At 40.3% G+C, this 26126-nt stretch overlaps 1 protein-coding gene across 6 annotated transcripts in view; it reads right to left on the bottom strand.

Moving 5' to 3' along the window:
- LOC112576794 (early endosome antigen 1-like) overlaps positions 1-26126 on the bottom strand; it is a 105414-nt gene that overhangs the window by 13240 nt on the left and 66048 nt on the right. For all 6 annotated transcript variants that reach the window (XM_025259528.1, XM_025259524.1, XM_025259527.1 and 3 more), the window contains 16 exons: positions 25877-26107; positions 25656-25739; positions 20905-21072; positions 19991-20233; positions 16678-16761; positions 13839-13922; positions 13374-13493; positions 12944-13159; positions 11106-11273; positions 10178-10345; positions 7144-7227; positions 6293-6460; positions 4728-4811; positions 3311-3478; positions 2974-3146; positions 1209-1241 (listed from right to left, as the gene is read on the bottom strand). In XM_025259528.1, coding sequence (XP_025115313.1) covers positions 1209-1241; positions 2974-3146; positions 3311-3478; positions 4728-4811; positions 6293-6460; positions 7144-7227; positions 10178-10345; positions 11106-11273; positions 12944-13159; positions 13374-13493; positions 13839-13922; positions 16678-16761; positions 19991-20233; positions 20905-21072; positions 25656-25739; positions 25877-26107 — 2276 coding nt within the window. The remainder of the gene's footprint in view (positions 1-1208; positions 1242-2973; positions 3147-3310; positions 3479-4727; positions 4812-6292; positions 6461-7143; positions 7228-10177; positions 10346-11105; positions 11274-12943; positions 13160-13373; positions 13494-13838; positions 13923-16677; positions 16762-19990; positions 20234-20904; positions 21073-25655; positions 25740-25876; positions 26108-26126) is intronic.

The raw sequence follows: 26126 nt of genomic DNA, 5'->3' as shown, positions 1-26126 counted from the left end.
AACACAATGGTCTATTTATTTTCTAATTTCAAAGTTGGTGATTTCCACCTTGAATCAGCAAGACCTGCAAAATCTTGCTCATGTACGCAAATAATGTGCTACATCATATTATGAAGATCCAATCCATGCTAAGCATGTAAATATTGCCCAAAGGTTGAAGAAATGTATCATATTCCTTGGAAGATCTTATGAGGCAGATAATGAAGAATGACTTCACACTATTATGGTTAGCAAAAGTTGATCTTTGTCAAATTTAGCAACTGCAGCTAACCATTTTGTGAATCAGATGAAACTTTCATTGAGCAACATTTAAAAACATATTGGAAAAACATAAAAGCAGAGAAATCAATCAGAAATATGTTTACAGGAATGGTATTGTAAGTAATCATGATCAGTAATGTACTGTCAATGAAGATCTCTTACAATTGTCTTCTGTAGCATAGTAGCAGTGCAGATATGCAAGCTATAAATTAAAAATGGCAGAAAAGTAAAATCAGGTGTTCCATGGAACAGAAATGAACACACACACACAAACCCCTGGGACTAAACAATTGTACTAGTCTGTATTTTCCATATATTGTATTTTATACTGCTGTTACATTAAATGCAAAAATATTTCTCTACAAGTATCCAAAGAACTGGCTTCTAGAATATAAAGCTATTAGGGATATAGCCTCATCATTTTTTTATGCTAGAAAACCCCCTGCTACTGTTGTTGAAACATTGTTTTAACTTAAATTTTTTTAAGGAAGTACATACTGTTTAAAATACTTCTTTATCAATGACAAAAAACAAAAAAAAATAATAATTTACACTTTTTTTTTTTTTTGGGGGGGGGGGGTAGGGGTCCAGGAACTTAAATAAGCCACATTTCTCAATTTTATATCCATATTCTTTGTGAAAATATCTGATTCTATAGTTTATAAAAATGTGCTTTTGTGAATACTGCACCATAATAACAGTTCTGTTTCAGAACGATGTCTGTCACTGTAATAAACTGCCCAGTTTCTGGGAAAATGCTGAAGTCTACTTGCATTGTCTCTCTCCTTGTACATCACAAAAATTTTGGAAAAAGTCAGCTCAAACACTTTTGGAAATATCAACTCGTAAATACATGGGTCCAGTAAGCTGGCTACTTATTTTACTAATCTAGCTGTGTGTTAAAGACAGGCAAATGACAGGCCTTGTTCTCAGAGTAGCATTATTACCTAATCTTGTTGCCCAGCTTTTCATTGGCCATCCTGCAAACAAAACAGCATGCAAACAATAAACCGAATTAACAGTAACGTAACCACCACAATAACATATACAACAGTTTTATTCTTCTTTATGAACACTCCAAGATCTAGGGATGTGGTCTTTTTTTTTCTCTAAAGACTAGATAAAGCTCAGTGAAAAATACTTTTATCTAAATGAAATACATGAATACCCCCAGCCACCCCTCAACAACACAGATACCAGGACTGCAGAAAAACATTTACACTGTCAAAGCTTCAGCAAAGAGAGAACTGGGATCAAATGTTAAGTAGTCTATGGTCAAACATAGCATCATGAGTTTGACACCTTTCTGTACATGGTGAGCATTTTCCCCACTCTATAGGAAACTGTATTACACCCTGCTACACCTTTAAGAATGTTGCTTCATATTTTGATTCTCAGCATGAATAGTAAGTGCACCATGAAAACAAATAATACCTCTTTAAAAAAAAAAATCCTGCTCTTTCTGACACTGAGTTTTTCAGAAATGATCTGACGCTGCAATAATGCCTCTCAGTCTGTGTGAGTGGTCAAATTTATTAACAGTGTAAACAAGACCTGACAAATAAACAATCTGAACTGATATAAACCAACAGAAAATGTATAACAGAAACAATACAACAGGGAAAGTGCTTTGTTAAAAGGTGTGTTGCGGCCCCCTGATAAGGCCACTATTAAAACAGGCTGTGAATTAAATGAAAACCTTAACTAAACTGGTAAAGTTTCATATTTAAAAAAAAAAAAGAAAGTATAGCTGCTGGTGGAATGGACAAGGAAAACAAAGATCTAGCTATAAAAATATTTTAAAAAAACCACTGATGGCAAACTCTCTAAATGTTGTGTGGTAAGTGCACTCCCCTGCTGAAGTACTCTATCAACAACTGAAGTTACCCATTGACTATGTCCAATAAAGGTGTATTGAGCTATGAAGAGATTCACATTGGAATGTGAAAACTGTAAGGGAGGAGTTAAGCAGCTAATTATGTCTACCTTGGGGTATTAAATTTTAAAATATTTTAAAAGAGTAGGATAGTAAAGCTCATCTGGTGTGACATTCTTAATGAAACTGTGATGATTCTCATCAAATCATTTAATACTATACAACACCACATTTAGCACAGTGCAGTCCTGTCCTTGGAGTTACCTGCTCTATTATGAGTCATGGTCATTAGTTTGAAGTTTCTGTTAAAATACTGGGACAAGCAGTAAGTTGTTTAGCTTAATTTTGTTCCTTATTTTGTTATATGTGAGTATGTTAGTCCATTGGCAACATGACCCCAGCCATAATACTGACACCCAGATACTAACAATTTACAAGTACTGAAAAAAAACCTCACAAAAATAAGCTAAGAAAAAGACTTAAGGACAAATCAAATCTATCATTAAAGTTAAAAGTCAACAAAATAAACTGTTCCTATTTACATTCATCAAGAAACAGCACTTTCTTGTAAATCCATTAGAAATTAGGTATATCCAACTGCACTTCCAAAAATTAGTCTTGGCACTTTTTCAATTTATGATTACTGCAATGTTTAGTACAGTAAGAAGTGAATTCTAACGGTCATACAACCATGTAGAAATAAATAGATATAACTCATGATGATGAACAACAACTTTAGAGAAATAGGCTCCAAAAGGGGGTAAATAAATAAGCAACAATCAAAATAAAAAAGACCAAGCTACTTAAGATACACTAAAATGCTGCTGAGAACTCACTTCTGCTCCTGCACCCAGGTGTTGACATTCTGTACAACCAACTCACTCTCACGATGTAGACGGTCACCATTAGCACGTGATTCTTCTAGTGCAACCCTCAAGCCCTGGATCTCTTCATTAGCGCTGCGGTAGTTCTGACGAAGAAGCTCTAGCTCATTGCGGATCTTTGTAGCCTAACAAACAGGTCAAGTTTAAAAAATATGATTGGCTTTGTATACCCAGCTTATATGTATATCATGGTCAAAGATACCAGTAACGGTAGGCATTATTTTTGCACTTAAACAACAGCTATATTTTCCTTAAAAAGAAAGATAGCATGAACTCACAAAACACTTACATCTTCAACGCTTGACTTGAACTTCTCCTGGAGTGAGGACAATTCTACCTTGACAAGGAGGAGTTCCTCCTCTTTGACTGCTAGTTCACTCAGTACCAGTTTCTGCTTCTCCTGACTAGTCACCAGATCAACCTGCTGACTAGTGTAGCGTTCTTCAAAGTGGGACAGCTGTAATTTGTAATCAGAAATTTTATGTCTAATCCTGGCATTAATATGCAACAACACAAAATTAAACAAGCATGAAAAAGATCACCCAAAGGAAGGAATCTAATATGGACAACATAGAGCTTATATTAGAAATAATGAAGCAGATTACAACTTTAGAATATGAGTGTTTCCTGTTTGTTACATTTCAGAGGATATGAATGCAAATGGATTTACTGGGTAAAGATATATGTTATGTTCTTCCCCTGTATGACTTGAAAGTAGCACTCATCATCTCTATGAGAACAATATGATTGTTTAAACAAGCAAGAGGTTTATGGATTCTAGCCTGAGTAGGTTAGAATGTTGTGTAAGAATGCCAATGTGGCGAGGTTGTGTCAACAAATTGATTGATTCTTTACTGCTTGAAGACCATAGCTCCAGCAAGTCAGAGTAACTACACATCTTAAAACTGCTGTAAACATAATCCAGTTAGAAACAGGACCACTTATACTTGTACCAAGAACTGTACACATAAATGTACATACACTTCAAAACACAGCATTTAAAAACATATCTACTCTCTCACACATGCACACACAACCCCCACTAATACATCCTCACAGCCATTGGCCACTAAACAAAACTTATTCCACCTTGTAATTACCTTCCCCCAATCAATCACTTTCACCACAACATGCATGGCCATCACTTACATACCATCTTAACCTACAAAACAAATCAAAACAGTAACAATCTTAGATAGTAAGAGAGAGAGAGTGATTGATTCACTGAAATTTTAGTACTATAAGAGACTTTCTTCACCAAGGGTATAAAGAACTTATCTAAGTCATATTACAACCCATGGTAGACTTGTTGTAGACATTAACCAATACACAAATTCATTCAAAATGACTTCTGTAAAGATATCTTCAGCAGGCCCTACACTTAGGCATTCATCCACCACTCTATAAACAGCATGTATGACACACAAAAAAAACAAAACAAAAACCACACACACACACCCCGTTTCCCTCCCCCCCGCCAAAAAAAAAATAAAACCCACACACATTAACACTCTCTGTGGCCATAGGCTAGCAAGATCGACACACTAGCCTACAAAAACCTGCTTGAGCTTCCTCAAACTTCAATCTCCTACAACCTTGACCTATCATGACATGCACCCCAATTAAAGTGTAATCAAGTTATCAGCCAGATGCTGAGATATAAAGCTTTCAAAACACTAACACAGAGAACAGACATTTTTTTTTACCTCATCCTCTGTGGCTTTGTTTAGTTCTTGCATTCTCTTTAGTTCTCCCTGCAGCTTTCGCACTTTCTCATCATACAGCTGAATCTAGCAAAGGGATTGAACAACTGTTAAGCACTATCAGAGATCTTTTCCCGTTCTCTAATGAGGCACCATTCACAGCTAGTGAGATATTATTAAACTGTACAATTGTCAAATGTTGTATTCAATGGTTCTTTCATACTACAGCTAGAGAGATGAAGTACAGGCAGATAATCACATATGCAGTGGGTCCTGTACAGTCCACATGCATTGCTTCTATTGAAAAGGTCTCTATGATACAGCCTTAGTTGCTGGCATGGCATAAAACTCAAATAACCAATAAACCTCCTGTTGCATAGGCAAGACCTGGATACCTGGGGATTTTCCATGCATGGGAGAAGCAAATGGGCTTGTTGTCTGGTTTGTTGATGAAAATGAGTTTATTGTCTGTTGCCTAATATTTGATCTGATTTCCTCTGCTTTTTATCTCGTAGTAGCCCCAGCTGGGTGAGTGCCTGTTAAAGCCACCCAGTATCAGAAGTCCTTTGTCTTGCAGCTGTATGATTTGCAGTTGCAGAGTACTGTTTGGTGGACAGAAGCAGTTGACTACTGTGATTTCACATGCCAGAGGATCACCAGACTGGTACTATCACCATCTCACTTGGACATCTGTATAGAGTTGGAATGGGTTCTCAGTGACAGTAATGAGTTCTTCTTTGTAGCAGCTGATTCTCTTCTGTCTTAAGAGCTTATATACCCAGATGAAGAATAAGTTATCATCAGTCAAATGCATTTCCTGTATGCAGATGATGTCAATTTTATGAATCCTCAGAAAGATTGGAGGGGTCTTGTTATGGACACATTAAATGTTCCATTGTGCAGAGAGATGTGGAGCTGAACTAACTGGCAGATTTGACTGGTAGCTGCTGACTATTTGATGAACCAACTGCTTAGTGTAGGCTCATCTGAGGCTGAGAGTCCAGCAGTGCTTGTCTGGTTCACCAAAAAATGTGGGTCTTCTGACATGACAGCATAGATGTTGTGGTTAATACATTATGTGTTCAGTTTCTCCTGCTGCCATCTGCCAGCACTTATGTTTTCGAGATAGTACAAGGGTTTTCTAAAAGAATCCTTCCTAGGTTTTTAGCAAATCAAATCTTCCTTCTCTGAGCTAAAGAAGGTCATAGACTTCTCCTGTAAACTGTTCATAATGTGTTGTCCACTCTGACTTCCTGGTGAGCCTTCTCCAGTCTTCACACACCTTATTCCTCTTGTACAGACTGCTGGTTCATTTGTTGTCTTTTGTGTGCTGCGCATTAAGCTGGCATCCACATAGGGAAATGAAATTTACAAATTCTATTATTATTATTATTGTTATTTCTGCTGAGTCTATATGCACTTGAGTGAATCCTGACATATCTGCAGCATGTTCTATTGCATGTTATTAAGGATAAATTACTATGAAAATAGAAGAAAAGTTTATTTGTTAAGTATCAAAGTGCTTATTCTGATGGGTATATTTATCAAAATTATGGGATTGCACTTACCTCATCTCTCATGGACAAGTTCTGCTGCTGCATGCGGGATAGCTCAGTCTTGATAGTTGCCAGGTGGCGAGCTTTCTCCCCTAGTTGCTCCATGCTTTCCTTGTGATGGCCTTGAACTGTGGTCAGCTGTACATGCAAGTCATGTGCTGCATGCTCACTAGCCATCAGCTGAAAATGACAACAATAATGTAGTTACTACCCTATGGCTTTTTAACAGAGTAGACAGCTGTTTAGCTGCACTACCAAAGTCACAAACCAATGCTACACTTAAGCAATATGCTTTCTAGGATTTTTTAAAAACTTTATGATAAAGCTATGTGGAGAAGAAAAATGAACATTTTCAATAAACATACTGATATTGCAAGGATTTCTATACAAAAGCATTACAGGAGTTATGTGTAACAGGATAATAAATCATATAAAGAATGAATAAAGAGGCAGCAACCAACATATCAGATCCTTAAAGAACAACAGAACAACAGAAACTGCTCAGTCATAGCTTTACACAAATATAATAAGAAGAGAATAATTTGTGGTGGTTTCAAATGTTCAATGTCTGTGATGCAATTGACTTTTGAATTTGTGTTATTTGTGTTCAGCATCTGCTGTACATTATTTTGTTCTTTGTAGGTGTCCTGCCACTGGAATTATTCTTAGCTTTGGCAAAAAGTAAAGGTACAAGCAGGAATTTTTGTTTTCACTTTCTTTTCATAATGCATTTATTGTAGAAATCCAGGGATCTGAAAATGTGACATCTCTGTATTACAAATTGTAATACAATAGCATATGACATAAAAAAATGTTTTACACAAAGTGAAAAACACGAAGACTGTCTGACTCCAGTATCTTACATCAGACTGTATCTTCCTATTCTGCTCCTGCAGCTTCTCCTGCTGATTCTGCATGTTGGCCATGGTGTCTTCATATTTGCGCAGCTGCACATCATGCATACAAATCTATAGTCACAGACTGTTTATGTCTGAAGCAACATATACATAAAACAATGGATTTTTTTCTTCAGCATGGTATGATTAAGTTAATGAAAAGAAACTTAATCATACCATGCTGAAGAAAAAAATCCATTGTTTTATGCATATGTTGCTTGAATTTATGGATGGTACTGAGAAAAATTTTGTTGTAAATAAGATGATATTGTAGCCAAATTATTTATACAGGGAAGTTTTAACTACACCTATTCTGTCCCATCAACTCTGCCTGGAAAACCCCTGGGTGACCTGCCGGTCCCAAGCCTGGATGAAGGAGGAGGGTTGGGTGTGGGGCTAGCAACTCCACCCCATAAAACAATCCCTGCTACAGAAACTGCAACTACAACACTGCCACAGCGAGAGCCTGACGAGAAGATTCCTCTTCAAAGGGGCCTATGACACATATTGGCAAAAGCCTTCGAAAGTCAGCTCGTCGACCCATCTTCTCATGGTCAAGGCAAAAGCCAGGATAGGGACCTGGAATATTAGAACCCTGTACAAGAGAGGTAATTCAGCCCAGGAAGCCCAGAAAATGAAGAACTTTAGCATCAAGCTCCAAGGCCTGGCCTGTACGAGACAAGTTGGAATGGCAACGGTCAGACCAGACTTTCATCAGGGGAGACTATCATCTACTCTGGACATGAAGACTCTGACCACGAACACACAAGGAGAAGCAGTACTGATGACATCGGAGGCAGCAGTTTCCCCACGACTCATGTCAGCAAGGTTCAACTCCAAAAGAAGAAAGATCGCCATCATCCAGTGCTGGTTGATCGTACTCCAAAACAAGACCTGACGATCATAATGGACGACATGAATGCCAAAGTTGGAAATGACAACAGACAAAGGACACATAATGAGAAAGCACGGTGTGGGGAACTGCAATGAGAATGGTGAGCTGTTCACAGACTTCTGCTTGTTCAAAGACCTTGTAGTCAGAGGCACAGTCTTTCCAACAGAACCATTCACAAGACCAAATGGACTTCACCAAATGGTTGTATGCTCTTGCCGACAATCTTCCTGATCGTCATAAACTGGATCATGAGAAGAACAACCTCTAACAGCAAACGAGCATCCAGTGGACCTTCGCCATGCAACTTGAGGATCTCGACTTTGCGGATGACATCAGCCTGTTGTCCCACAAGCAGCAACACGCACAGACAAAGCTCACTCGGCTCGCAGAAGAAGCAGCAATGACTGGCCTGACTATCAACATCAAGAAGACGGAGGTAATGCGGGTCAACAACAAGCAAGAAGCCCCACTCCAACTACATGGGAAATGTATTACAGAGACTAACCACTTCACCAACCTTGGCAGCATAGTCAGCAGCAAAGATGGAGGTGCATATGAAGATGTAAGAAGCCAAATAAACAAAGCCAGGCTTGCATTCCACACCCTAAGACCTATCTGGAACTCCAAGACTTTATCTTTACACACCAAGATCCGCATCTTTAACACAAATGTAAAGTCAGTCCTTCTGTATTCATCTGAGATATGGCGTGTGACAAACACCATCACCAACAAGATTCAGACATTCGTCAACAGATGTCTGCGCCACATCCTCAACATCAGAAGGCCCGAGAAGATCTCCAATACAGACCTGTGGGAGAGAACCAACCAAAAACCTGCCAGCCAAGACATTAAGAAGTAGAAGTGGGGCTGGATCGGTCACACCTTGTGAAAGCCGGCAAACAATTTAATGAGACAAGGTCTGGGCTGGAACCCACAGGGGAGGCGCAAGGTTGGGAGACCCAGACAGACGTGGAGGAGATTGGTCCACAACGAGGTGGAGGCAGCTGGCATGACATGGTCCCAACTGGAAAGAGACGCCCAGAACCGAATCTGCTGGCGCGGTGTAGTTGCATCCCTATGCTCCATTGGGGGTGGAAAGGAATAAGAAGATTCTGTCCCATTACCACACGCATGAAAGGGCTTACTTTAGGTGTTTAAACAAGCACAAATTATTAAGTATGTAACTTCATTGAAACTGATCTAGCAATTACAACACAAGCAATACAACTGTATAAGTATCGAGTGCTAAAAAAAAATTACTGATGCATAAATTAAGCATCATGGAAAATCGTGTAATTATGACTTTTTTATTTAGTAAGATGGTGGCTGGACTTGCTCAAATAACACATGGCTCTGTTGGTAATATTTCATGGTATTAGATATGTATGTACATGTCTCATTGGCAATCAATTTGTCCTTTAGGCCTGGATAAATGTCGTCTTTTGTGGAATGATGTGGTCATGGCAGTGTCCATTCAACTCAGGCGGTAGGTCCATATGGCTGGGGCAATTTGGTTTTGTGTTAAAATGACCAGTGATGCAATAAACAAGCAGTCTCTTTCAAACTGTATTTAATTTATTTTATATTATTTCTGCTGAAAGTTGTAATACAAGGCAAACAGCCAGACGCAGTCTATTTTAAAAAGTACTTAATACTTTTCAGTGTGGGATGTCTACAAAAACATCGTAATAGAGCATATGTCAGTCTGAAAGAGGTAGTCACAATACAAATGATGTTTATATCGTGAAAAATGTCCCTGAAAAAGTTGTGGGTTGTATCAGAGGAGGGAGGTCTTAAAGGAAGGTCTCAATGAGGAAATTTTACCGTAATGCCAACGTATTCTCTGAAAAGTTTTGTTGATGGAAACTGATTTTTGCTTATTTCTTTGCCTTGTACTGTGTGTGTGTGGGGTGGGCTTTTAATAATTATTGCTAGGAGGGGATTTAGAGTGTAGTAACTGTATGGGTGTTTGGGACATGACTGTATGTTGTTTAGTTTATTAGTTGTGAGCTCTAAACAAAGAAATATGTCTGTATCTGCTGCAAACAGAAATAGGCAATAAAGATGTATTATATAAGCATGAAATACCACCCTGATACTACATACTTCTTGAGTCTGCTGCTGACACTGCCTTTTGAGTGATTGAAGATCCAAATTTGCTGATTTCAGTTTTCCCTCCTTCTCAGTAATCTCTTCCTTGAGAATGCGCACTTGCTGCATGAGCTGCTCAGCTTCTGCACGCTGCCGAATGATTGACTCATCACGGGTTTTCACCTGACAAAGCAAACAATTGACTAATCACAGGTCTTCACCTGAGAAAGTAAATGTGCTATTGCCAGCAGACCCGCTAACTACTTCAGATTTAGACTGCCAATTACAGAACAACAGTTATATGTAAAATCTAGGGATTTTCAGTAACAAAAAAGAACAATCATTTATACCTCTAACATATAAAATGTAAATGTAATGGAAAATGTAAAGTAAAAACAAAACATAAGAAAAGATTATGCGATGAAAAAGGAGGGACTATGGAGAAGAAGACCAGATGAGATATAAGGAAACAATCTAACAATCACAGTAGTGTCACTTTTGAATTGGTGTGAGGTGTTGGCATCTGATACTTGCCTCCCTCCTAAACTGTAATGGCATGGCATGAGACTGGGTCCATAAATACCTTCAAATTATAAAAACTAGGCAAGGGTGTTTTTGGAGATGTGCTTAGAAAGATGAGATTAAAGGCTTGTGCTGATAATGAGAATGGGAAGATGATTTGGTGGTGGTGGTGGTGAGGAAGATAGTGAAATTCCAGTCTAAAGACAGCAAGGCAGAAGCTTGTGCTGAGAATAAGGTACTGACCCCAGCTGAAAGTCACTGACCATAGTCAATGACAAAATGTTAGAATCTGTGTACAGAAAACAAGTATTTTGGGTGGGAATGCTGCTAATGAGAAATTTTGAGGGTAGGTAGGTCTGTACTAGGAAAACTGAGATTTGGCACTACATCAGCAAATAGATACTAGAAATATGTCTACCACCTTGTCAGCAAAATCTCTCAGCTGATGTTGGTATGCCTCAACATCCTCCTCCAGTACTGCACACGTTTTCTTAGTGGTCTGCAGCTGTTTGCTTGTATCCTGGTGTCGGCCACGCTCAGCACGCAGTTCTGCCTGCAGCTGTGTCAGAATCTGATCCTGCTGTTCTACCTGGGAACATAGAAAATCTTTCTTTTTGACTCCACAGAAATTAGCAAATCAAGATATAATGTTTGGTAACTTTCATGGTCACACTTCTGTGCATGTGCTTCCTGGAAAATGATTCTCCAACTGAATGATGTTTTCCTTTCAACTTAAAATGACAATGAAATACCATGAACATCAAATACTCAAGGGTCCTTTCTGAAAATGGGTGAATTTCCTGTCACTAAGCTTTAGAAAAATCTAGCAACCAGAATTCTCATTTCCTCCTGGGAAAATATTGTATTTCTATGATCTACAGTCACATTAGCGCTATCACATACAATTATGTTGTTTCAAGAACAAGTGTACTACATGACAGATGGCGTGATGGAATGTCTAAAATCGCTTGTTGCCAAAGAAATGCCAATTTTGAAAATAAAGAAATAAAAACAAATCACATATACTTGAAAAAAAATGTTTAAAGTTACCCAGGATCCTAGGTATTTAATGTTTGTTTTCAAGTTTTGAAGCTTATTTTTTTTCCTCTTTGCTCCAGGGCAGGAATGTGCATAGCTATTTAACAGCCAACCACAAAGCTTTGACTTCACAAGCAGTAATAGGGTGTGTTTTGAGATTTCATTACTTTTGTTACCAGTGTTCATTCATAATACTTCACCAAAGCAATGACACTGCTCATGTGAATTATGTCTGAATCAAAGTCTTGTCAGATTGTAACTTTCTATGTTCATTTAAGAAGGGAGTCATTTTCTTGCATGCCTTTAGGTGCTACCACTATTGGTAACAGAAGTAACATAATATAATAGTTATGTGTAAGGTGACCAGACGTTTTGGGGGCAAAAGCGGGACACGTGCCAATGATGGTGTCGTCACTGTCAAAGAACGCCAAAAAAAGTTGGTGGGAGGGGGCGCTGTGGGGGGCCTTTCCTCTGACTTTGCCGGATGTGAATCGGCGTACAGTATTCAGATTTTTAAAGACAACTGGGAAATTTGATGGACTTGCCAGAAAGCCAGAAAGCGGGACATTGGGCTTCCCGCCTGATGAGCAGGCGGGACACGAGGTCAAAAGCGGGACTGTCCCGCCTAATGCGGGACGTCTGGTCACCTTAGTAATGTGAGTGACATTTTTTCCACTTATGCTATCTTTTAGGATCTGCAGAACACAGACATATACATTTTTATGAAATGCATATACCATAAAAAGTCAACTGACTCGTCTGTCAAATAGCATCTTGTTTGCATCTAAAAGTATTTTGTCAATTTTCACTAAGGAACAGTGCATCAGACTTGGTGGGATGAAAAGGAATATCAAATGCCATTACTTCAGACAGACACAAAAAAAGCACTAACATGTAGAAAAGCACAGTGCAGAGATGACTGAAGAGCTCTTGTTAGAGCCTGTGCACCAAGAACTCACTCCTATATCACATCCGCCACTTATCCCCAATGAGTCTTTTAAGCATGCATTAGAAATACATCTCTTCCATTAACATGACTGCTATGGCCAGAATGCACCTGTACATGCCACAGTCAACAGTATCATCAAGGGCATGCACAACACTGCAAATGAGTTAAGCAAAACTTGCCTTTTGATTTCACCTGCTCTTTAAAAGTGTTCACCTGTTATAAGAACATAATTTTTGTGTATAAGTAAGCAGTTTTAATACAGAAATACCAACCTGTTCTGACAGCATATGTTCTTGTTGACGAGAACCATCAAGCTCAATCTGCAGCTTCTGAGCTTGCTGTTTGTATGTTTGCCCTTCCTGCACAGCTCCATGATACTCTTCTTTGGTGGCCATCAAGTCATGACGCAGTCTGTCTAGCATGCTCTTCTGCTCTCCAACCTCCTCTTCAAAACTTGATGCTCTCTCTCGTATAGTCTTCAACTCAGCCTAATTAAGGAAAATAAAAGGAACATAGTGAAAATCTCAGAAGTTTAGATAATTGCCTGCAAAACTAAAGTAAAAGAGAAACAAGAGCATTTGCTTATAATAATCTGGCAAACCACTAAGACTGCTACAAAAGTTTACCCTGACACACGTCAAAGTATGTGAAGAAAAGATTCTAAAGTTACAACACCAAAGAAAACTTTCATCAATAACTGACCTGTAGTTTTCTGTTTGTCTGTTCATGTCGCACAATTTCAGTAACTCGCTGACTGAGTTGGTCTTGTGTTGTCTGAAGGCTTTGCTCCATCAACATAAGTTTCTCTTCATGATGAGCAAGCTGCAAAATGCACCATTTTACAAGGGAGTGTTCACTTTTCCCTCAACCTCTCCCCATTTGTTGTACACTTCTCAATTAATTTACACCCTTGATTGTGATTGATGTAAATTATTGTGATGAGCCTGCCTATACAAGTGACCTTTATTATTACTATTATCAAGACCTGCATTTCCCTTATTTTAAACCATGAAGGTTATGAATCAATGACATTTAAGCTGTTGTCTTGTCAGTAGAACATGTCGGAACTATGGCCATGTATGTATTACAGTTGGTTGTGATTAAAATGAAAAAGAAACTAAACAATAAGACTGATGTTTCCATAAACAGAAACAAGAAGCTTCTCACCTCCTGTGCACAGTCTTTGTACTGGGAACGAGCTTCAGAAACATCCAACTTGAGACGTTCGCACTCACTGCGCAGCTCCTCTACCTGTCAACATTTTCTTGGAATAAACATATTTAAGAGTTGGTGTCTTAAAAAGGTGGTCTTAACATCATTTCATTTTTGTATTCGCTTGACCTACACACTGATCTATGTTGGTCAGCCCGCACTGATAATTTTACTTCCCTTCTTTCAGCTATCTTGACCTCCTCCTGTAGGACTGGTAGGTCTGCAGGACCACTGGGTTTTGTAGAGTGTTCTTGGAGGACATTGGCATAGGCCATAAACTGTATGAATCGATGCAGGACTCAGTCTATCACTTTAATACAGCAGTGCTTTCTTTTCAGGTCATCGGGTGAGGAGGTGTTAGAGACTATACTTTTCTTGGAGCCAGCTTTTATGTGAGTGCAGTACCCATCTCCTCTCCCTCACTGCCCCAATTATAACTCAGGTACCCAATCCCACCAGCTGGGCTGATTGGGGGAAGTTAGCTTTGGTAAAAAGAATTGAACCAGCACACTCTAAGTTTGGACAGCAGCACTCTGAACACTTGGCTATCTGCTTCCCTTCTTGTGAGATATCCAATGTGTGTTTCTGAAGTGAAACTTTGCACCTGCCAGTTGGTAGACCAGTTTTGTTGTTACCTCCTCTGTACCTTCCCCCTAAAACCTATACCTCACCTAACTGTGAAGGAGCATGTATCACCCAAAAGACACAAAGTGATGACAACTGAAGACTTCACGCATAAAAATGGAAGAGCAATATGTAATTACGGCCATGACCTCTGACATAACTAGGCATTGTTACACAGACAAAATGTGCAGCATCTCCATATCCTTTATATGATGCTACTCTTGCAGATCTTTCACTATAATGAAAAGTACATGCAACACCAAATCTATTCCACAGGATCTCATAAATAAAGAAGGTATTGGTTAGTGTGGGGCATAAAAGACTTTGGCAAGTTCTGACATCTAAATGTAGAGCATTTCATAGTTCAATTATGCCCTTTCCTACAAAGATACCAGCAGTGCAGTCTACAGATCAAAAGATCAGTGATCTTTTCCCTAAAACAAAACAGTCTGTCAACATTGTCTCTTTGGCTAATTTTCAATATACTCTTTGACAGCAACATGAGTGAGACATCATACCATAGCCAACCTACCATCCCATTAGGCAAGAGAATCATCAACAAACTGTTCACTGATGACAAACCTCCCTTGGCCAGAAGAACATTAGCTGGATGGTTAAAATACTGCCATCAGCTGAACTGCTTATATTTTATTACCATTTTACTCACTGCTTTGCCTTACTATCCTGCTAGCATCTAGCTGGTTTAAGCTTTTGGCCCCAAAATATGGTGGCAGCAACAAAGAACTCTGAAGTGGAGGAAACCACAAAAAACAAAGACATGGCTTAGAGCACACCTGACACTTTTGCCACCAACATTGGCAAGAATGAAAGAAAGCTAGAAGTTAAGGCTTTCAAAATACCTAAAGGTGGAAGATCAACAACAGAGGTCAGGACTAGACCAGATGGGAACTTTCTTTTGCACAACAGTGAGAGTCTGTCGAGGTGTTCCCTTTCAGCTGTACTTTTGGAGAACAGCAGGCAAGAAATTCTTCATGACTATTTCACCTCCATTTCCAATGATGTGAGACCTACATGCAACCTGTACTTTGCAGATGATATCAATCCGAAAGCAATGTCTACAAAGTACAAAAAGACTACCAAAAGACTGACATACTGTGGGAATGTGTATGGAATGGAGACCATCCCTGACAGCGGCAAAGTTTAATACCAGTGACAATAACAAAGCAAAGATTCACAAAATAGAGTACAGTTCAAGAAGGTTGACACTTTAGGTACTTGGGAACTATTCTTTCTAAAGATGCTAAATATGTATCAAAATTGCAACAGCAACAACAAAAATGGCCAGGCTAAACAGGATTTGAAAAAGAACCACCATCAGGTTTGCTACCTAGTATGGGATTGTGTGAATCCTCATAGTTTTTATCCTGCTGTATGGATGAGAGATGTGGACTATGCTTGCTGATATGGAGAGGAGAATACAACCATTCAAGACCAAGTGACTGAGGAGGCTGTTCCAAAGTTCATAAAGTGATTGTAAAACCAGTGACTTTATACAGAGCATAGCGGCCACCCTCATGGGACCCAGAAACCCCTTATTACAGCTATGAAGCAGTGCAAGCTCGTATGGTTTGACAATGTGATGTGGTCTGACACTCCAAGTCCATTCTTCAGGAGAGAGCTCAACATCACGATGGACTGAGGAAGAACTGACTTGCAAATGTGACAGGTCATTACTGTAGGACCTGCTCACTACAGCTCATTAGGCTTCAGTGGTGAGCTTTGTCAGTTGCTGTGTCTCTGCAGTTGTTCCCTCCCTGACGACAGGTAGCTGCTTATCAGCTGGTACCAGTCAAAACATGCATGTATGTGTGTTGGGGGGCAGGACCAGACTTGCTCAGGTAACAGATGTCAGAAACAGACTTGCCAAAATAACAGCAGTAATGACTGATTTCCAAATAAACTTTACAAGAATTTAATCATATATATCCAATGCAAAGCTAGTCTAAAAATGTCTGTCTTAGGGAAAGAAAATGAGTAATATTAAACAGCAAAATACTTTGTCAATAAAATATTATCTGGCAATATTGAAGAAGAGAAACACACAGATGCACACACACACCACAAAAACACATGCAATTAATCATTTCAACTAAGATCTTTATATGATGATACAATGACAAATTGAATAGTGTTACAAGAAAAAACTCACCTTAAGGTTAGCCTGCTGCTTGGCTGCTTGCATTTTATTTACCTCCAATTTGAGGTCATGAATATTTCTCTCTAATTTCTCAATCTGTGACATGGAAATACAACAAATATGACATGAGAATACATGTAACAAATGTGTGCACATATAATGATTATGTTTTTCTGATGATAGACTTAGGATTAGCTCAATTTGGTTGTTTCTTCACCTATCATAGACAAATTCACATCCATTATATGGTAACATAGGATTAGGCACACACACACACAAGCACAAAGGCGAACACATCTACACACATTGGAAGTCACAGTGGTACCAGGTACCTGACTGTTTGGTGACCTGTGCCCAATGCCAAGTACCAGTGAATTCTTTGGATTGGAAGTAAAGGTGAATTTCTCTCCTCATCTAGAATGTGTTACTGGCAGCCAGGTGTCATCCCTTTGAGAAGGCCCCTCATTTGCATTTTAACGCAGTTAATGGGTGGCCCCCATCCCTCACTTTTTCTTGCTATAGCTGTTTCACCTAGTTTTCACACTACCCTCAGTACTTTTTAAGAGACTCTCCTGAGTTAAAGAATAAGCTCAATGGCCAAGCAGCTTGTTGCCAATCCCATGAGAAAGCTTGGATGTCAGATCAGCTAGACTTGGCCCTTGAAGCTCCCAGGCTCTAAATACTCTTCCTCAGCTGCTCAAACAATCCAGGCTACCACTTTTTCACCTGGCGCTGGAGAAGTTGAACTTTCATGTCTGAATATTGTCATGGCAGCTGCTGCCGGAAAGAGATTTTCTAATGTGGCAGTGGACAGAATCTCAACCCCTTTTTGTCCCTCTACATATGTGTGAATAATAGCAAGTGACAAGTATTCTTCAGCTGGTGAGGCGTTCCGGTGGTTCAATGGTTAGTGCCTGTCACGAATACAGTGAGGGTTGGCTGTCTTGGATTCAGCTCTTGCCTTGGGCACACTGTTCTTTCTCTGCATGTGGAATCTGTTTACAGAGATGGATGCCTTGCAACGATATAGCCTTAGTTGCTGGCTCAGCATAAAGCACCAATTCCTCCTCCCCCTCCAGCTGAAGATGTCCCTGGAAGATATAACTCACTTTCTATGATATGGAGTTTGCTACCATCACAATAAAAGGTTGTAGAGTGCTGATGTCATCTACTTTCTCCAAATGGGCCTTTGGGATGTCAGTTGGCACCATGACACTTGGAGCTTGCTGGCAAGACTCTCTACAACAGCCTGCCATTCATTTCTTGTTTCCCCACATGGAATCTGGCCTGGGTCTTGATGTTCTTAAACTCTAAGATCTATGAGTCTCTTGTCATTCGTGCCGTTTTGCAGGGTCATGGAAAAGACAGTTTTCCTGCTGGCTCAGCCACTGCAGCAAGGGTCTCTGAGCTGCATGCAGCCAGTCAACCCAGATTTTCTTCAGTTTCAAGATGATGGTTCTGTGGTTGATGATGCATCTGGCATTCTTAGTGAAGAATCAACTGCCTCTGGTGCCTTAGCAACCCCTTGTGGTCCAGTCTTTGCGAGTTTGGAAAGCACGATCCTATCTGAGAGACCTTTCTGTGTGCACTGTTCCTCTGGAACTGTTGGAACCAATCTTGACGTGACAACAGGCCACTGTTTGACTATCACAGGTTCGTTGATTTTACTTCCCTCTGCCTGATCTCTATTATCCCTTTGTCATGTCATCTGGTACAGGCAAAGAAGAAATAAAATTCTGAGAGTAAATTCTCTTTCTTTGAGATTTACCAAATGACATGATGTCAATGCTTTCCTGACTTCCCTGCAGTTTGGGTGGAGTGCTGGTTGAAAATCCTGCTGCACTGGTTTGGAATTAGCTTTTATATCTGTCAGAGGACAATTACTTGCCTCACCAGTGGAGCACTCTGCATGGATGGCATGTGCTAGCTCCCTGTCAGGGAGACAACTTTCGATGGTTAAAGACCTAGTCCAACCCATTATCTCCTATGGTCATGTCATCTGGTAAGTCTTCAAGAAAGAGAATTTACTCTCAAAATTTATTTTAAATGCTACTCCAAGGTCAGTATCTAAATAGCTTCAACTCAAACAAACATGCTGTGACTAGAAAGATGACATTGCTGCTAAAGTGACAAGACATCAGTGAAGATAACAGCCTGCATAGAAAGGATTTCATTGCCATTTAGGCTTGTCTCAAGCATTACATCATCAACATTGTCCTCCCTTCAAGAAACCCTGAAGGATGGGCTTAACTCTATATAATTCGGACACACAGATGTGAACTTCTTCATAGCTTTAGCTCAACTGAATCGATTTGTCCATATTTAATAAGTTAAAAGTGTTGTGACAGCTCAGGACTTGCCATTTATGGTGTTGCTGTGCCAGATCCTTTACATCCTATTACCACTGTTACTGTTGTGATCCTCGAAGCTGATATCTGAAGCAGCTGCTATCGTTAGAAAGGACGGTTTCCAAGTACTTAAAGTTATTTCCCTCCTTAAATTATACTCCATTGTCTTGCTGTTGCTGTTAAACATGACTTTGCTCTTGGTGCTAATGTCCATTCTATATCCAATGTTACATTTTCTTATAGACACACTCAACAGGAAAATGATCCATTCAGGTGAATACAATTTGTTTTTAAAATGCTCATAATTATTATTAATGAGATATTTTATTATACAATTTTTCTGTGATGCATTTAAAAAACTGCCTTATGACCTTTTTTTGCATAGGAACATGGATAGTACACTTAGGAGATAAATTTTGTAGCGTCAGAGGGGGGGGGGGGAATTGACGTTTATCGCCATGCCAGCAACTAAGACTATATCACGGCAAGGCAGTCAGCCCTGTAAACAGATGCCACATGCAGAGAAAGAACAACGTGCCTGAGCCAAGAGCTGAGCCCAGGGCAGCCAACCCTCACTGTATTGGCGACAGGTGTTAAATGTTGCACCACCGAACCGCCCCTTGTAGCTGCAGAAAGCTCTTTCTAAAGTGGTATGTACATGTTCATTCTAAAGCATATAATTACTTAGATATATTGCTTTAATTTAATTTATTTGAAGTAATTCCCTTGAAAATGTAATGGATCACTTTTTACGTATCATTTGTATATGATGTTGACAAAGATTTAGCCAAAGTTACTGAAGACATTTGTCTTCAAGGCCAGTTTAGTTTATCAAATTTCTTAGGAGTGGCTTGAGTATAGTATTCCTTAGGAAGCTGAAAAATTCTTTAATTAATAAAATGGCATCAAGAGATACTGATTAATATCTTTTTAAATCTTAAAACACAAACAGAAACACAGGCAGATAAGGAACTTACATCTTCAACTTTGTTACGAATATCATCACGACATGAAGCAACTTCTGCCTCATTTCGTTTTATTTGATCTTCCTTGCGGTCCACCTCTTGTTCCAGTAGCTGGCAACGGCTGCGTGTACCTGCCAGCTCCTGCTCCAGGGCAGTTATCTGGTCCTCATAGCGTACACACTCCCCCTTATGGCGCTGATGGGCAGAGGTCAAGTTGAGCTGAAGTTGCTGCATATTCTGCTCAAGACGATTGACCTGCACTCAAATGACATCAGTCACACAGCACAGTTCCACAGCGGTCTGGGTGGAATTTATTTAGTACACTGACAATGTACTCAGATGACGACATGTCACACGATTACTCTGTTGCCTTTAAGGAGTAGTGGGGTTCAAAGGTTTTTTTAAATGATTGGATTAGGCTTAAAGCATGATTCTCCTCCCGCCGCCCAATCAGGGTAAATGCCCCTCTTCCATTCTGGAGATACCTACAGACACTACCAAGCACAGAAAGAGGTCAGCACTACAGACCTCAGAGCTGGGACCAAATATTAGACATATCTGCATACATAAGAAATGGCACCATTTTGACCTTCTTTTCTGCATAGTGATGTTTTTAGGTGTGATGTGTATCTTGCAGAGGTGTAATCACCCAGTTTGGAGAAAAATTATTAGGCAAGATATTTGCACTCAGAACTGCTACAGCTGTAGGAATTAGATTTTAAAATTCCAATTTGGTGACCTGTTATACTAATAGTTTTCACATGCTTATCAGATATGCCTTATGAGGGCTCCTGTGTGTTCTTAAATATTTTAGGAAAGATGATTAATGTAGACCTTTAATTTCTTTGCACTTTTAGTCACTGATGGGTTTTATGTAAAAAATCTCAACTCAGATCTGAGAAACCTGTCTCCAAGTAAGTCCTGACCTCATTCAAAGCAGCAGCTGTCTGGTCTTTCATCTTAGCCACTTCTGACTGTAAATCACGAATTGTTTCCTCCATTTCAGAAATATGGTGAAGACGACTCTGAAGCTCTGCTTGGCTACCCTCAAGATCATATTCCAGCTGTGAAATACGTTCTTCTTTTTCTCTGAACTGTGCACACAAAAACAAAGATAGGTGGGAAGAAAGAAAACAGTGCTCTATAAATATCTGTAACCCATCCACCACCACCCCCACACACATAGAGATAAAACATCTTTCAAAAGCTGATTACAGCATACTATAATTTTAAGAAGAGTATTTAAAAGACATTTACTTCAGCACACATCATTTTGTGCAGCCTTAAACATCTATGTATTTATCTCAAGAGAACTTAACACAACCTTTTGCAAATCAGAAAATACAAAATTTATAAAATAAATAATACTGAAAATTTCCAATGCCAATTGTCCTTCAGAACTTAAAAAAAATCTTCTTGTAAGCATCACTTTGTATTAAGACTGCTGTAAAAGAATGCTAGCGTTAAATAATTAGATGTATTTCATTTCATGATATTAACTTTTCATTACTTTAGAAGGAAATAAAAGTAATTCTACACTAAGCTTTGCATAATGAGATAACAGCAGTGACTGAACCAGTGGGCTTACCTGTTTCCTAAATAACCTTAAAAAATATCCAACTTAATAAAAAAAATTTAGTTAAAAAAATCCATCTAAATACGTCATTATAGCAAATGATTTCTATGCCATCTTTTCATAAATAAAAATGCTGATGCCAAATGTGCTTTTGATTTTAAGTTGTGTTGCCATTACTGCAGACTGAATACCTTATGGACATATATTTGAGAGCTTGCATCTGACTGTCTCATGCAAACAAACTGAATCACAAAGTATTCTAGATTGATAAATCTGCAAATTTCAGATCTTCTTTGAGATAAGCATGGTAATTGTAGCTATTCCGCTGTTATAAAATGGAACGCAATCTGTGATAGTGTTTTACTTCTTATGTACATTAATAGTGCATTTCTAGTAACAAAAGACAGCTTGTCATTTTTTGACTACTCTGTCATTACCTATATATGTTCTTAAACATTTTCCTAGCTAAGAGTGAGAAAAATAAAATATTTAAGAATGAAAACTTTAACATGCCTTGATTTAAAAAAAACCCTGTGGGACCCCGGAGTATGCTTGCCTAGCAAGCATTGTAAGAATAGGGTCCCTGCCATCCAGCCAGGCATGTCGTAAGAGGCGACTAAGGTGGACACCTCACCTAGAAGTAAAATAGGTTGTGGTAGGGCTAACAACCCCACCATGTAAAAAAAAGCATGTTACAGAAACTAAAACCAGAGAACTCGTCACAGATGGCGGAGGTAATGAAGCACACCAGGTGACTGGACTAATGACAGACGACAGCCAAACCCGAAAGGGAGCTGGCGCCCCGACAGCGGATTTACTCAAGCCGAGGCATAAGTTGAGGGTGGGGTGCTGGAATGTCCAGACCTTGTACCAGACTGGCAGGATGCTCCAACTAGTCAAGGAGTTTGACAACTACAACTTGGACATCCTGGGAGTCAGTGAGGTCAGATGGACTGGCACGGGAAAAAGGAGACTAGCGTCAGGACATACCTTCTTGTTCTCAGGAAGATCAGACGCTCAGCACTCTGAAGGAGTAGCTCTACTCCTCAACAAGAAAACGGAAAAGGCACTGCTGGAATGGAAGCCTTATGGACCTAGGCTTTTGAGAGCAAGATTCCATTCAAAGTACACCAAGCTGACAGTGCTAGCTTGCTATACACCAACAAATGACTCCGAGGCAGAAGACAAGGATGCTTTTTACGATCAGCTCCAGGCAGCCTCAGAGAGCGTTCCAGCCTACGACATGTTGCTCATCATCGGCGATCTCAATGCCAAGGTAGGAAGTGACAACACCTGCAGGGAGCATGTCATGGGCAAACATGGAATCGGAACCATCAATGACAACGGAGAGAGACTGGCAGACTTTTGTGAAGAAAACAACCTACTGATTGGAGGCACACTCTTCCCACACAAAGACATCCACAAGGCAACGTGGACATCACCAGATGGGATCACAAAGAACCAGATAGACCATGTCATCATCAACCGAAAATGGAGGAGCTCACTTCAAGGTGTCAGAGCCTACAGAGGAGCAGACGTTGCCAGTGACCACACTCTTGTGATAGCCGCAGTTTCTCTGAAGCTGCGTCGATCACGAGGAAAACAGGTACGTCAGCAGAGAGTGGACTCCGGCAAACTGAAAAATCCAGCCACCGAAAGGGCCTTTGCTATGGAAGTAAAGAACAGGTTCCAGGCACTAGGAGACCAACAAGAGATGACCTTAATGACTTCAATCGAGTCTTACAGGAATCAGGAGAGAAAATACTGGGATTCCAACAGAAAAAGAAAGAACAGTGGATCAGAGAAGAGACATGGAAGAAGATAGAAGAGAGAAAGTCAGCCAAACAAAGAATCAACAGCACCAGATCTGAACGCCTGAAGGAACAACTCAGACAAAGATATACAAAACTAAACAAAGAGGTAAAGAGGATGACTAGAACCGACAAAAGAGACCACATAGAGAAACTGGCAGATGAAGCAGAAAATGCAGCAAGTAAAAATGACCTGAAGACACTGTACAAGATAAACAAACAGCTAAACAACGGGTTTAAGAACAGTGATGTGCCAGTGAAAGACGTGAACGGTAATGTTATCGAGGGAGAGGCAGGAAAACTACAGCGCTGGAGGGAGCATTTTGAGTCAGTTCTGAACAGACCAGATCCCCTCAGCTTGCAGACATCCAGCCAGCAGCTATAGACCTCGACATCTGCACAGACCCACCAAGCCTGGAAGAAGTGACAGCAGCAGTCAAGACAATGAAGAGCGGCAAAGCACCAGGGGCAGATGGAATAACAGCAGAGATGTTGAAAGCAGATGTGAATGTGACAGCTCCCAAGCTGACTGAAATCTTCAGGCAAATTTGGGAATCAGGGCAGCTCCCTGTTGCGTGGAAGACAGGGCTCATCTTCAAGTTACCCAAGAAAGGAGATCTTGGAGACTGCAATAATTGGAGGGGCATAACACTTCTTTCCCTCACCAGCAAGGTCTTCAGCAAGATTGTTTTGTCAAGACTGACGGCAACTCTTGAGAAAGACCTCCGACCACAGCAAGCAGGATTTCGCCCTGGGCGATCCTGCTCCGAACACATCTTCATTCTGCGACAGATTCTGGAGCAGAGCAACGAATGGAACACACCGCTGTACATCAATTTCATCGACCTGGAGAAGGCTTTTGACAGCATCCACCGCGAGTCCTTATGGAAGATCCTGAGGCATTACGGAGTCCCTGCAAAACTTGTTCAGGTCATTGCAATGCTGTACAGCGATTTCAGATCCCAGGTTGTCTGTGACACGGAGCTCACAGACCCCTTCAACGTCAATACCGGGGTGAAGCAGGGCTGCATTCTGTCGCCGTTTCTCTTCATCCTGGCCATGGACTGGATCATGAAGACTTCCACCGACAGTGAGAGGAGAGGGATCAGATGGACCATGACTATGACAGCAACAACAGCGCTGGAAGACTTAGACTTTGCTGATGACATTGCCCTGCTGTCACACCGCCACCAAGACATGCAGGAAAAAACAAAGGCCTTCTCAGAAACAGCTGGAAACCTTGGCTTGAAGGTCAGCACAAAGAAAACGAAAAGTATGAGAGTGAACGCCAGAGTCCAAGACAGCATCCAACTAAATGGAGAAGAGATTGAGGAAGTTGACAGTTTCACCTATCTTGGGTCCAAAATGTCAAACACCGGGGATGCGGAGGTGGAGATTCGAGCCCGACTGGCGAAAGCCAGCCAGGCCTTCGCCTCACTCTGGAGCACATGGAAGGCAAAAAACATCAGTCAGAAGATCAAGCTGAGAATCTTCAAGTCAAATGTGATCAGCACCCTCCTTTACGGATCAGAATCTTGGAAGATGACCAAAACCATCAGTAACAAGCTTGACGTCTTCCAAAACAGATGCCTCAGGCGCATACTTAACATCTTTTGGCCAAACACCATCACCAACGAAGAACTCTACCGAAGAACTGAAACCGAGTCCATCACCACGCAGGTTCAACGGAGGCGTTGGCGATGGATTGGACATGTGCTCTGCCAGCAGACAGCAGACCTCTCCAGAGTCTCTCTACGATGGACTCCAGACGGCCGAAGAAAACGAGGCCGCCCAAAGGAAACTTGGAGAAGAACAGTGGAAAGGGAGATGAAGGGAAAGGGCTGGACATGGGGTCACCTAGAGCGGGTTTCAGCCGATCGACATCGGTGGCGGACTCTGGTTGAGGCCTTGTGTGCAACCTGATGCACGAAGAGGAATAGATAGATAGATTTAAAAAAAAATGGATTACTGTCATCAAGAGATTTGCCCCCATTTGATGAGATAATTTTCCTCATAAGAAACTGTTTTGATGTCACATTTAGGGTACTGGCTATTTCCCTTTGTCATATCCTTGCACTTGTAGAAAAAAAAATTTAGTGACCTGGCACCAGTTACAACATAAGCATAAAAATGTTTCCAATGATAAGACAAGAGATGTTTTACTATGTCAATATCTTCACGAGATGTTTACTATCAGGAATGCATGCTACATAGAGAATTATACAATCACACAAAAGCATGTTGTGTGTAAGGAAAAAAATGCACGAGTATATGACACATTATGGCTCACCTCACTGTTGCTGTGGCTATGGCTGTCCTGATAAGTAAGCAGCTGGTTTTCAAAGCTTCGAGCTCTCTCATCATTCTGTAGAGCCTGAAGTATTTGAAACAAAAACTGACTAAGAAAGAGTAATAATTCTACAGACATCACAGTATTTATAAATGAATTCAGAAAAATTTATTTGAACAGAGCATGAAAATATGCAAGTGTTGGAACATGTTTATCCTAACCTCATGCTGGAAGTCCTGAAGCTGCTCTTTGAGTTGGCTGATATCATTATTGCAGTCCTTGATGCGAGCATTAGCAGAGCTTAGGGCCTCTTGCACTGAGGCCAGCTCCTGCGTTAACTGCTCAATAACAGACTCGCACTTAGCCACTTGGTCCTGTGAGTCTCTCTGCTGGGCATCTAGAGTCTCCACTTCAGAATGAAGGTGTTCAATACACTGCTCCTTTTCAAGCTCCTGCATGCATAGACAGCAT

This window comes from Pomacea canaliculata, linkage group LG12 (genome assembly GCF_003073045.1).
Source record: "Pomacea canaliculata isolate SZHN2017 linkage group LG12, ASM307304v1, whole genome shotgun sequence".
Classification (NCBI taxonomy): domain Eukaryota; kingdom Metazoa; phylum Mollusca; class Gastropoda; order Architaenioglossa; family Ampullariidae; genus Pomacea; species Pomacea canaliculata.
The sequence above is the reverse complement of the archived record's forward strand: the minus strand, read 5'-3'. Positions and strand labels throughout refer to the sequence as shown.